General features: G+C 35.0%; 1 protein-coding gene across 1 annotated transcript; it reads right to left on the reverse strand.

Annotated features, from left to right (window-relative positions):
- On the reverse strand, nt 1-10,770 carry LOC115228142 (trichohyalin-like). Its single transcript, XM_029798796.1, has 3 exons — nt 10,157-10,770; nt 1,430-1,520; nt 1-381 (listed from the first exon to the last, which is right to left on the reverse strand). The coding sequence occupies exons 1-3, from the start codon at nt 10,768-10,770 to the stop codon at nt 1-3; spliced, it is 1,086 nt and encodes a 361-aa protein (XP_029654656.1).
- Nucleotides 10,771-14,439: the final 3,669 nt, after the last annotated feature.

Genomic DNA, 14,439 nt, shown 5'->3' on the forward strand with positions numbered 1-14,439 from the left:
TTAAATCTTTTCAAGTTGAAATCTGAACTCATAATATTTTTGGAGTGTCTCGAAAGATGTATTTTGCGCTACATTTTCCAACTTATCCATCATTTCATACGTTTCTAATATCGTTGTTTTGTCCTTTGTCCCAATTCCATTATAAAATTCGCGACTTTTGACTAGATCTTCGTTTTCTTCAGATATTACTTCAGTTATTATTTCTTTCAGGACTTCTTCCCCGCAATTTTTATCTTCAACTAATTCTTCTCTATTTTCCTCAATTTTCTTCCAACAATTAATTATTGTTGTTTCTTTAACTTTCATCCACGCTTTTCTAACAAGTACCATAATCTGTCGCATATCTACATGAAAATGATTTAAAAGAATTGATAAAATATTCTGAAGAAAATCCAACAAAAACATCGAAAGAGATCTCAAATGAAATCGGAAAACTAACAAATAAAAAAATTTCATCAAGAACAATTATAAGAAATCTAAACGAAAATGGTATATTTGGGCGTGTCGCTAAAAATAAACCATTTTTGAACAAAAAAACACTGAAAAAAGATTGAAAATAACGAAAAAATTTTTAACCATATCTGATGACGAATGGAAAAGTACAATTTTTTCGGATGAATGCGTTTTTCACGTGATTCCAAACAAAACAAGAAAAATAGTTTATAGGAAAAGCGGTGAACAATTTAAGTCTAAAAATATTTCAACAACTGTGAAATTTTTTTTTTAATTATAACAATTTATTTCAGAAACGAGTTAATTATAAGTAGGGTAACCGCAAATATGACCTAAAAAATTTCAAATATGACCGATAAAATATGACTTATATGACCTTAAACGAAAAAATATATGCCCTTAATATGACCTAATAAATTTTTATTTTTATGTATTAATAAAGTTTTAATAAGGCTTATATTTAGAACTAATCACTCAAATTTATTGTAATATAACGAAAAGTAATATTTAATGTTATCATTTTTAAAGTTTCTTTGAAGCATAGAAAAACTTCTTTCAATAGAAATAGTTGTTGCTGGACATTTCCATAATATCGAACAAATTTCTGGTGAACAATTATCAATCTTAGCAGTATAAATTTCTTTTAATCGATTTTTATCTATTCTTTTACGGAAATATTTAGATATTCCACATGGATCATCCCCAAAATTTATCACATTAATAAATTTAACGGCATCCTCAATGGTAAAAAAAGTTTCTTGGCATTGATGTAATCCATCTAATATGTCACTATAACATGATTTTATCAATGCAAGGTTTCTTTCCAAATTAATTGAATCTAAAGCAGTTTTTACTTTATCTAAGATTTTCCCTTTTTTGTTAAATTCAGGACCAGAAACTATAGTGCGAACTGTATGCATGTTTTTCGAGTAGTAAAGGTTGCACTAAGCCAGGTTCCCCATCTTGTAATTATTACTTCAGGTGGCAATCGACGAAAAGCATTAAAAGTTAATTCGTCAAGTTTTTCAGGGTTTTTGTTGGGGCGGGGTTCAACTGTACTATCATTTCTAAACTCAAAAAACAATAAATTAATTCAAACAAGTTTTGACGTGGTGCTTTCCCTTAGAATGCCTGCAGTTATATATAATTATAAACGAAAGAATAAAGTAGCCCAAAACAACTCAGTTAAATGTAACTATTCTTCATTCCGCGAGTACGAATGATGGTCTCAGTGCCTCTGACCATGTCGGGGACATTAGGATCATCAGAGAAGAGGAGTCCAGCAATGTCAGTCATGGATGCCTTATCCAACAATCGATTGCCCCTGAGATCCCTCTTGATGACAGCAAAGGGGACATCCACATTAAAGTGATGAAGCAATGCCTGCAATTGTACAGTCCTGGCACAGTCGGGGACATGTTCTCCATAGATGACCTTAACAAACCCCATCATGGTGTCCGGCGTGCAGTCCAATTCCAACACCTCCACATTGTGCTTTCTAAACAGCACTCGGAGACAGTCAGAGCGGACAGCCAACACAAATTTGTGTACCCGGACTGACTGGGAGTCCCCACACCTCAGTTCGATGTCACACAGTCTCCCCTCATTCCTCAACTCACTCAACTTGTCCCCAAAATTGAACACTCTCTCCCGATACAACGGCCCATATAACGAAACTGGCGGGAAATATTAAACCATACCTTTTTCCCGCCTTTCGGGCTCAGATTGGATAGGCCGGACAGCCAGTTGGTCCTCAAACAGACTAATCTGCACATTGAGGGGGAAGGCGTGGTTGTGAGCCTCCACCATCGACTTAACCACCAGAAACTGATGACATCTCGTCAGTCCCACATCAATTCGGAAAGGACACGTGATTCGGTCATACAGTCTGAACTGCATGTCCGCCCCGCAGTGAGTCGAGCATCCGTAGGTCAGGTTGTAGAACAGCAGAGAAGGGTTTGTCCTCTTGCCTGTCCTTCTTGTTTGCAGTCGACGGATTTTCTTGGCCACGACCGGCAGGAGGCGGATTCGACGCACGTTTTGCAGGTTGATTAGTTTGTGGGCCAGTTCGTCGAATGACACAAATTCGTCCCCTTCAGAGATTATTCGATCTCCCTCGTACGAAGGGATCACTGCGTTTGGACATTCGTTTAGAGAGGGTGGGAAATTATGTAGTTGTTCTGTCTGGTGGGACAACAGTCCTTCATCACTTTGGGCACCCAGTTCGCTGTCTTCTGACACTACCACGTCCATGTTTGGGTATTCTTCCTTCAGGCACATCACATTGTTCTTTAATTGGTCGTATGATGTGAATAGTGACTAAATTATACTCACCACACTACCATTCCACTACAAACTATATCTATATCTATTTCTTATTTTATTACTAATCAAATTAACTATTAATTAATTATTTTTATCAATTAGTTTGACAACTCTGCCAAAGGCAATAGTCCTCATCCCTTAAAATAAAATGGGCAGGTCGGCATCATTTTCTTCAAAAGTTTGGGGATTAGTTGATTTGTTTTTATACTTCTCAGATACGTATCACGGCATTTTCTGTAATTATTTCCCGTTTGTTTTAATGACAGTGCATTTAAGTTGAGTTTCCTCCTCCTGTGAATAGCATGTGTTCCTTTGATATTAATTTTGTTCCTTATTAGATGCTTATTCAATGAAATTTTGGCAATGATTATTTTGTAGTCACTGTGGATAATTGACCCCCCATATGATCTTGCGTCAATGAAAAGTGCTTTGTCTTTAGCTCGACAGATTATGTAATCAATCTGGTTGTAAATGTTTATAACTTTGCCACAAAAATTTTTCGACACCCTGTCCATGTAGTTTTATGTCTTGCAGGGTGCATAAATGCAGTGTTGCACGTTTGCCTGACAAAAATTGACAAGCAATGTACTTGCAACGTTCCGTATTCCTCTTCCGTGTTTTCCCATGAAGGTTTTATTTGGGCTTCTTTTAATTCCCACTTTAGCGTTGAGGTCGCCAGCGACGAGTGTACAAGTTCAGAATAAACTTCAAAGAGACAGGAGTATAACAGATCTATCTCAATACGGTCTTTTTCAATCCATCCGCTATGTGATGTGTATATGTTTATAATGGATAGCAAGCTTTTAGATTGGCAAAGCTTGTTCATGCTAATCTGAAGTACGCAAATCCGATCATTTATGCTCTAGGACGGTGAATCATTGGTCTCACTTTATCACAAATCCTTACCCAAAATGTCTGCATTCTCTCTGGAATGAGATGAAATGATAGCCAGTTTCTCAATTCCATGCCAAGCAGCCTGCCGTTTTTCTGGGAAAGTCATAAGGTCGGAATGTGGAATCCAACTGGGTGATTCTCTCGGACGTCTTTTTTTGCTGTCTGTGTTGATCATGTGGTACGCATCTCGCTTCCTTGGAGAGTCTTCGCACGCAAGCCGATCAGATGCAACTAACTTCCTTTAACTGTCATGCCAGCCTTACTCGGGGGATTGGCTAAATGCTCTCTACTTTTGGAGGACGAGGCTGTTTGTATCGGAGTGTGTATTCGATCTGGACTTGATATATGCCAACTGTACCGTTGCCGATATGATTTCATGATCCTTTCAAACAGATTACATGCCTTGTTCTGTGAGAAGAGTGCTGGCCGATTTCCGCGTGAAGTGATTAAGAGAGCATTTGATTCCGCAGGATTCCCGTCTATCTTGGAACCCGTTGGTCTCTTTCGGGGTGATGGAAAACGTCCCAACGGGATGACTAAATTCCCATTCAGAGGAGGTAGGTCACTCGTTTGGGACATGACCTGTTTGGATTTCCTGTCAAAGAGGTTGTTGTCCAGGACATGTTTTCCAAGATATGCTTGCGGGCTTGCAAGGAAAAAGAAAATATTGAAATACACTTAGCTTTCGGAGGTCTATGAGTTTGTGCCCCTCACCTTCGATGGAAAACAGACTGAGAAGTTGTTACGGCTGGTAAGCAAAAAAATCGCATTGAAAACTAATGACCGAAGGGGGACGAACTGGCTCTTCCAGTGCGTCTTGGTCTCAATTTTTCGCTGGTACTGCCTCTCGATTCACAGCGAGTCGCGGTCGGACTGACCATCAAGTCTGCGACATAGATATTATGTCACATGCCTCAGCGATTACTATGCCCCACTCGTTACCTCTGAGAAATATGATTTTTAATTTTTAAGAAAAATTAAAAAATCAATCATAATGCAATAAAATTTGAATTGTGTGAAAAGCTTAAAGCAACATAATTTGATAGTTTATAAAATTTAAAATTAATTATTTTGTCCTTTATTTGATTCTTTTCATGTAAACTATCTTTGTATCTCCATTCGAAAATTCTACATTAACGCGGTTATAAGAAAGATTGATTTGATCGTGACAGTATCACAACAAGCACTTTCAAATTTTTTCAAACCCTAACCCCAACCTTTGCCCTAACCTTTACCCTAACCCTAACCCCAACCTTTACCCTAACCTTTACCCTAACCCTAACCCCAACCTTTACCCTAACCTTTACCCTAACCCTAATCTTTACCTTAGCCCTAACCCCGACAATAAACAGCATGCTTAATTTATTGTTTTTTAATTTTAATGGTTAAGCATTGAAAAAATAAAAATCCATAATATTATTAATTTTTAAATTAATAAGTAAATATATTTCAATCGTCTAAATATTTTTAATTGAAATTTTAGAATTTAGAGCAATGGTAACGCGTGGGGCATGGTAACGCGTGGGGCATGTGACATATTAGTTACTAGCTCAGCAGTTCGCTTCGCTCACTGCGAGCTAGCTCCTGCGGAGGCCCTGCTCGCTACGCTCGCAGTTTCCTTAAATAAGTATAAATTTATGTAGATATATAAATGCGACCTGCTTTGATATAACCTTATTCTAAGGCCTGTGGATAAACGATGTTTGCAGTCCGTCCATCCTTGGCAAATATAAATAAATTTTCTCTTCTACCTACCCTTGAGCACCCCACATACAGCTGGCCATGTGAAAAGCACTCGTTCTCTAAAAATAAGCCTACTACCTTTAAAGACTGTCCCTGGGCCTTGTTTATTGTCATAGCAAAACTTATCTTCAGCGGAAATTGTAGTCTCTTAAATCTAAAAGGTAATTCTTCCGAAATCAGAGGTATTCGTGGGATATAAACATCCTCACCTCTGTAATTACCTGTTAATATTGTCGCTTCTATTACGTTAGCCATCAAATTCTTGATAACCAACCTTGTACCATTGCATAATTTAGGTGGCGCAAGATTGCGGAGTAACACAACCGGTACACCTATTTTTAATTTCAATAGATGATTCGGCATTCCAGATGGATCTAAGGAATTTAAAAATTCTACAGGATATTCGCAGGCCCTTTCAGGTCCATAATAACGTCGACCGATTTATATATTCTTTCTCTGCCAGGGATTTTATTAATAAATCTAAATTTATATTAAGTACCTCATCATTAAGTGGAGCTAATATAGCTCGTTCACGCAGCCAGTCGAAATTCACGTAGTGTTCAGATAGTTCGGAATAGACGGCATTCAATAATTCTTCTGCAGTTTCTACGAAAATACATAATTCTTCCGGTAGCCTAATTTTCTGGTCTTGCATTTCTGAAGTGATTGCCCCATTTCCAATATCTAGATGGATTTGTGGGAATATGCTATTAACGCCTTGTAAATGTGCACGTACATTTACATCTAAGCTTACCTTTTTCACGTGTGTCCACAAATATGACGATTTGAGGCAGGCATTCAATTCATCCGCAGGCGTCCCTCTTTGAATAATTGGCAGCGTCTGTCTAAAATCACCTGCCAATACAACTATTGCTCCCCCAATAAATGGTCGCTACAATTCTTGATATCTCTATATGTTCGATCAACTGCTTCGAATGCGCTTTTATGAGCCATCGTACATTCATCCCAAACAATTAACCTAGAATGCATAATTCTATTACCCGTAGTTGAATTTTTTTTTACATTACAAACCGGTTCAGTAGTATATGAGAGATTCAACGGAATGTTGAATGTCGAATGTGCGGTTCGACCGCCATCTAAAAGAGTTGCAGCAATTCCAGAAGATGCAACTGCTAAAGCTAGTTTATTTTCGCTCCTGACCTTAGCTAATAATAGATTTAGAAGATAGGTCTTACCTGTTCCACCCGGTGCATCAATAAAAATGATAGAACCGTTTTCTTCTTGGATGACTCGATTAATTTCTCTGTATATTCCAACTGGCCAGTGGTTAAGCTTTGTTCTCTTTCTTCCACTATTGTTCGAAGTTCTTCTAAATTATAATGCTCATCAAATGAATTAATATTATGAATATCGCTGATTATAAAACCAAATTCACCTACACTCTTACCAACGATAGATATTAGCAATCTATCTATCATGATTAATCCAATGTTGAAAATCTCTGCATCGAAACTCAATCTATTCTTCTCTCTTAATATATCTTCACACATGCTTTCTCGGTGACCTTCCCACAGTTGTTGTGGATTTGCTAACCCACAATGGGCTAGCATCAAAGTAAATAAATACCTTAGTCGCGATGGGGAATCTGCAAGTTCAGCTTCTGTAAAGTCTGATTCCAGTGATTATCATCCTCTAAAAGACCTAATTTAAAACAGGCTTCTCTGTATGTTTCGCAGAGTACTCCATCTACAGTCCGTAGATCAGTGAAAGATTCTGGCCCTCGTACGGTGTGCAAAAGTAACCTAACACAATAACATTCAAATTATTTGGATGCACTGTATATACTCTACCCAATGCATCTGCACTTACAATTCCTGAATGTCCATTTACTGGATTTCCTCTTATCCTTCTCTTAAATCTCTTCCCCGCGACATCCCATGTATAATATCTAGGAACATCAACATAATATATAGTCTTTGCAAATTGATCTGTACGACATAATTCGAAGAATGCCATCAGAGTTGAATTTCTTGCATTTGTAACTTGATTGCGTGCATTCTGCTCTGTGAAATAAATTCTTTGCCCATTTTCCAGGTGAACCCCTAAATGCATAACCAATGGATATCTTTCATGAATCGGATATCCAAAAATTCTCCATGCTCCTTCATTACTGCAGATATAGCGTCCATGTTGATAAAAAGTTGGCTCATCACGTTGCTCTATTGAAAAGATTGCCTGATCTGACCCTTTATTAATGTACTTACATACATATTTAATTGATCTAATTGAATTACAAAATTCCACATTGATATGTGCATCAAAAATCTTACTTAATAGTGGATTATAAGGCACTATCCATCTGTTATCAACTGTTATTTCATTTTCTTTTCCTTCGTGGAGGGTTGCAGTATATCCTCCTTCAGCTGCTCCTCTTCTCTGGTAAAATGGAAATCCATTTTCACCTGTTTGCGTGTTAATTATTAAGTTTTTGGGTACCCTTTAGAACACTTACCATCTTGCATACACGGTGATGATCTGTTATATATGCCACACGGACCATGTATCATATTTCTTTTGATGATCTCGTATAATTCTCTATCTTCATTTGGATTTGGCAATTCTGCCCGTATGCAATCGTCTATCTCTGTAGGCCTAATTTTAGTTACTAACTATACTAATATATGTATATGTGGTAAACACCTCTTTTTTGCCACTCTACTGTATACATGTGGCATCTTGTCTTCCCAAAAATCTGTCCCTTGCATAGAAGATCAATCATCTTATCGACTTTTTGTTTAAAAACACGTGCTATGATGTCTTGTCTATACTCGACCTTTTGTCCTACAAATAGTTATCACTAATTTCTGGCCATTTCGGATTACACGTAAAAGTGATAAACAGATCCGGAGTTCCGTAATTCTAACGATGTCATAGCATCTTGAGTTCGCTCATGCATATATCTTGGTCCTCCCGTGAATGACGAAGGCAAAATAACCATTTGACCTACATTAGACACATTACGTCATTCATTATGGCATCTCTTAGATCAGGGTTCTCAACCTTTTTAGCTCAGGGCCAAATCGATAATTAAGATAGCTTCGCGGGCCGCACAAAAATTTTTATATATTTTATATTTTCCATTTTACTAAATATTGATTCGCATAAATATGTAGATTCATATTGCATTGTGTGTTATATTTTGAATTTGTTTTGAGGAATTAATTCGTAAAAATTAATAATGGCGCATTTTTGAACAATGCCGCCAGTTTCTATCATGTTGTAAATTAATGAGTTCTAGTGAAACTTTGCAGGCGCATCCTTAATTTCCACGCTGAATGGAGTTGCGAATATTTCATCAAAGGAAGGAATTCTTTAAAATTCTAAAAATTAAATTTATATAAATGTACCCCAAACGTGCTTCAAATTGATAATGAAATCACCAATATGGATATTAACCTTAAGAATGAAAATTAATTTAAACATTATTAAAAAAATTACAAAAGTTAGTTACTCTAGAGGGGCCGCAAACAAAATCCTGGGGGCCACATGCGGCCCCGGGGGCCGCATTTGAGAACCGCTGTCTTAGATGTATATACTCTTCTGCTCTCAGTTTCCGCTGATTCAACCGAATGTAGAGAAGTCTCTCTGCCTCTATTTTCGCATACATATCTACAATAAACTGATTAAATAACTGGCCTGTACGATGTAGAATGTTGAATTCCTGCTCTCTTATCATCAACCTATAAGAATAAAATTCCATACAACTGGTTTTTTTAGTAGTAGTTAAACCAGTCGACGGATTAAAATGCATTACCTTAAAATTGTACCCATCCTCTCCTCTCGGAAATAATAATGGGTACTGAAGTGCATCATATGACCGATGTGTCTCTGAAATTCTCATTAATCCAGTGGATCTCTTGTTTATTATTATGTCTCTCGAGTCATAGTGTTGACACCTACTATTAGAATTCCAACCTGGTTTGACGTTGGTGCGTTGTATCGACGGTTATGTTCATTTGCAGGTGTCCTATCCACTGCATTAAACACCTTACAATCTCATCTGCTGTGGATCTCAGAACAGATCTAAAAGATGAAATATACGTGTTGCACATTTGCAACATATTTTGTAACGAACTAATAATGTTGCCTCGTAGTCTTGAATCTGCTAGACATCTTCGGTTAGATTGTTCTTCGTGATTATCTATAAAGTAAATTTGTAAAAATTTAAAATCCTCGCCTTCACTTGGAAGGAGTGAACCCATCCTGTGATACACTGCCTTGCCCAAGTATAAATGTGGGCATATAGCCCGTCGGATTGAAATTTCCACTTGTACCAAAAGATGTCATCTGAAAAACATTATTGTACCTGCGAATATTATCAACGAAGTGCCTAGATGATGGTGTATCATTCCTCAACAGTGTTAAAAGAGGCTCAGGAGGCGGGTCTAAAACTGGTAAACGTACCTTTCCGCGACTGCAGCACATCCGATAGTTTCCCCCTTAAATTTCATAGCTAAACAAAAAGTACATATCTCCGTTAAAGCACCTATATTACCTAAATCACTATAGTCAGTGTGTATATTATAACTAAATCCTACGTTTACCAAAGATATATAATTATATAACCTACTATTCCGTCGTGAAACGCGATGACGATTTTCAGCATTATGCTCATTCTGGGTTTGTTGGTTCTTTCTTTCTGTATTTCTTCTTGTGTTTGATTCAGTCGATGTTCCCTCTGGTCTTCGGGCTCCTGGTCCCGTCTAACAGCAGTCCTGACCTTGTCCAGCTTTGTCTAAGTTCCCTCTGGTCTTCAGGCTCCTGGTCCCGTCTAACAGCAGTCCTGACCCTATCCAGCTGTTGTCTAAGTTCCCTCTGGTCTTCGGGCTCCTGTTCCCGTCTAACAGCAGTCCTGACCTTGTCCAGCTGTTGTCTAAGTTCCCTCTGGTCTTCAGGCTCCTGGTCCAGTCTAACAGCAGTCCTGACCCTATCCAGCTGTTGTCTAAGTTCCCTCTGGTCTCCGGGCTCCTGTTCCCGTCTAACAGCAGTCCTGACCCTATTCAGCTGTTGTCTAAGTTCCCTCTGGTTTTCGGGCTCCTGCTCCCTTCTAATCCCAGTCCTGACCTTGTCCCGCTGTTGTCTAAGTTCCCTCTGGTCTTGGGGCTCCTGGTCCCGTCTAGCAGCAGTCCTGACCTTGTCCAGCTGTTGTCTAAGTTCCCTCTGGTCTTCGGGCTGCTGGTCCCGTCTAGCAGCAGTCCTGACCTTGTCCAGCTGTTGTCTAAGTTCCCTCTGGTCTTCGGGCTCCTGGTCCCGTCTAACAGCAGTCCTGACCCTGTCCAGCTGTTGTCGAACTTCCTTTTGATTCTGTGTCTCTTCAGACCTTTTCCTAGCCATTCTCAACCTATTTTTTTCTCGTCTAAATTTTGCCATTTCAGAACTCTCATTTGACCTCTTAACTGGCATTCTAATTCGCTTACTTAAACTAACGCATATATCATCGTGACTATAGTGTCTTGAATTAGCCAAATCTACATTTATTAATTTACGTTTTGCGCTATATAGATCATCTAAAACCTGTGTATTTCCAGAATATTCTATGTTCGTTAATCTGGAATCTGTTTCGACGTACTATAAAATAATTTACAGTTCATGTATTAATACCTTTCTAACATTCGGGTTTTCATTTAGACGATTTGGAAGATTAACTTCTGTAATGCTTGATACACTGGCATTACCTCCACCTAGACCTACCTTACCTACACTGCCTACGCCTATATTAACTACACCTACATCATCTACACCTACACAAACTACATTTACCGCCTCACCATTTAAGCACATTTCATCTTTATTACTCCCCCCAATCTCCCCTCGTTTCTCTTTTTTTGTTATATGGTCCATTTTCTCTTGTTGTTAACATTCTCAGATCTCTCTTGATAGGACATTCTTATGATTTTGTAAACGCGAATCAGTAATTTATATTAAATTTCTACGTAAATTTATTTAGTGAAATTTATGTAAAGTGTATTATCCAATCAAAGCCATTATACTTAATTGCCTCTATGTTTAAAGGAATTGAAACTTTAGCATAATCGAACTTGTCTGTTTCGGTGAAGAAAATGATAATCAGCCTCATCTTTGGGTATTATACAGAAAAAAATTAAAGCCTGTTAAATCAAGGAGATTTAAATATAGGCAAATTGAAATTTACATGGCTAATTTGAATTTTATTTGCCTCTATCTTTTAAGGAATCTAAACAGTAGCATAATCGAATTTGTCAGTTTCGGCAGTTAAAAAGATAATGAGCCTCATCTTTGTGGAAAAACATCTAAGCCCGTCAAAGTAATCTGAATAAAGGCAAATGTAATTTAGATGACTAATTTATTGAATAAAGGTAAATGTAATTTAGATGACTAATTTGAATTTTAATTGGCTCTATCTTTTAAGGCATTTAAACATTAGCATTATCGACTTTGTTAAATTGCATAAATTCATTTTAAATTTCTAAATTATTTGACTGGAAGGGATTATATATTTAATGGTATGCAATTCTATTCAGATTGCCTCTTTTGGCTGGAAGGGATTATATATTAATTTGCTATGCAATTCTATTCAAATTGCCTCTAACATAAACAGGCCTTAAAGCTTTTTTTAAATTGAACATGTAAATTTTGGCGATCGAAAACAGTAATTAGCTTCATCTTTTGTGTATTATAAGGAAGAAGAGTACAGATAGTCAATTCAAGGTAATTTATAAATGGCAATTTGTAATTTAGATGTCTAATATGAACGAATATCATTAAAAAAATATTTTAGAAAAAATACGTTATTAAATTTTTAAAGTACAAAATTGGTTTTCTTTATTGTTGTTCATTTTTTTATCTGTTTGCATTGTTTTCATTTGATTTTAAGTTTTGCATTTTTTAATGTTTTTTGGTATATATAATTTTTTGTGCATTTTTTAATTCTTTTTCCTTTTTAGTTTCATTGCAATATATTTTGGATTAATTTTCGTTTGTTTGCATTATCTGTATTTTTCTGTAATTATTGTTTCTGAGACTTTAGGAAACACACACACGCACAAACACACACTCACAAAAACACACTCACAAACACACACTCACAGACTCAGAAACACACACACAGAAACACACAGGCGTATAGACTTTGTTTTTTGTTTTCATATTTGTTTTATAAATTTGTTTTTTTATTGTGATTTTTTATTTTGTATTTCTATTGTGTTTTTTTCTTTTTATAGTGTTTTATTTTTCTCTTTGGATTTTTCGATTTTATATCATTTTTTAATTTTTTTAATTTTTCTTTAATTTTTTTATTTTTCTTTATTATTTTTTATTTTTGTTTAATTTTTTTAATTTTTCTTTAATTTTGTTTATTTTCTTTATTATTTTTTATTTTTGTTTAATTTTGTTTAATTTTTCTTTAATTTGTATTTTTTTAAATTTTTTAATTTTTCTTATATTTTTTTATTATTCTTTATTTTTCTTTAAATTTTCTTTAATTTTTTTTGTATTTCTTTAATTTTTTTCTTTATTTTTTTATTTTTTTCTTTATTTTTTTATTTTTTTAATTTTCATCATTTTTTTGATTTGTATTTCTTTATTTTTCTTTAAATTTTCTTTAATTTTTTTTGTATTCTTTTTTAATTTTTTTCTTTATTTTTTTTTTTTTTTTTTCTTTATTTTTTTATTTTTTTAATTTTCATCATTTTTTTGATTTGTATTTCTTTATTTTTCTTTAAATTTTCTTTAATTTTTTTTGTATTTCTTTAATGTTTTTTATTTTTTTTTAATTTTCATCATTTTTTTGATTTGTATTTTCTTCTATTTTTGTAGGGGGGATGGGGGGAGTATTTTTGATTTTTGAGCTTAAAAAACAAATTAAATTAGAATCAACAGTCACATAACACACCGAGTAGTTATTTAACAGATTTAAGAACGATAAGATAGATAATTAAAACAGGCATACCCAAATAAATTTAAAGTTAACGCAAAAACAGAAATAAATAGTTAATATTTCTACGCGTTTTCGCATAAATGTCTTGTCAATAGATAATCAATTATGTAAATCTTTATTAAAATTTGCTTTTTACTTTTTAATTTAAAGATTAGCATACTTGAGGTTGTCAGTTTCGGCGATTAAAAAGATAATAAGCCACTTTTTTGAGATATTATAAGGAAAGATTTGAATAAAGGTAAATGTAATTTAGATGACTAATTTGAATTTTAATTGGCTCTATCTTTTAAGGCATTTAAACATTAGCATTATAGACCTTGTTAAATTGCATAAATTCATTATTAAATTTCTAAATTATTTGACTGGAAGGGATTATATATTTAATTGGTATGCAATTCTATTCAGATTGCCTCTTTTGGCTGGAAGGGATTATATATTAAATTTGCTATGCAATTCTATTCAAATTGCCTCTAACATAAACAGGCCTTAAAGCTTTTTTTAAATTGAACATGTAAATTTTGGCGATCGAAAACAGTAATTAGCTTCATCTTTTGTGTATTATAAGGAAGAAGAGTACAGATAGTCAATTCAAGGTAATTATAAATGGCAATTTGTAATTTAGATGTCTAATATGAACGAATATCATTAAAAAAATTTTTTAGAAAAAATACGTTATTAAATTTTTAAAGTACAAAATTGGTTTTCTTTATTGTTGTTCATTTTTATCTGTTTGCATTGTTTTCATTTGATTTTAAGTTTTGCATTTTTTAATGTATTTTGGTATATATAATTTTTTGTGCATTTTTAAGTCGAGGACTTTCTTGTAGTTCATTTTAACAAAAACGCAGAAAATAATTTTGTTTAATTTTTTGGCTCGAAGGGTTTGGGGGACCACACCATGTGAGTCGAGGACTTTCTTATTGTTCATTTTAACAAAAACGCAGAAAATAATTTGTTTTAATTTTTTGACTTGAAGGTTTTGGGGGACCTCATCATCGAGGATATTCTTTCTTATTAAAATTTTTTGACAGGACGGTTCTTAGAGGATATCAACCTTTTATTGTGCCTCATTATCGAATAACTACAAA

Source organism: Octopus sinensis, unplaced genomic scaffold, assembly GCF_006345805.1.
Source record: "Octopus sinensis unplaced genomic scaffold, ASM634580v1 Contig09616, whole genome shotgun sequence".
Taxonomy (NCBI): domain Eukaryota; kingdom Metazoa; phylum Mollusca; class Cephalopoda; order Octopoda; family Octopodidae; genus Octopus; species Octopus sinensis.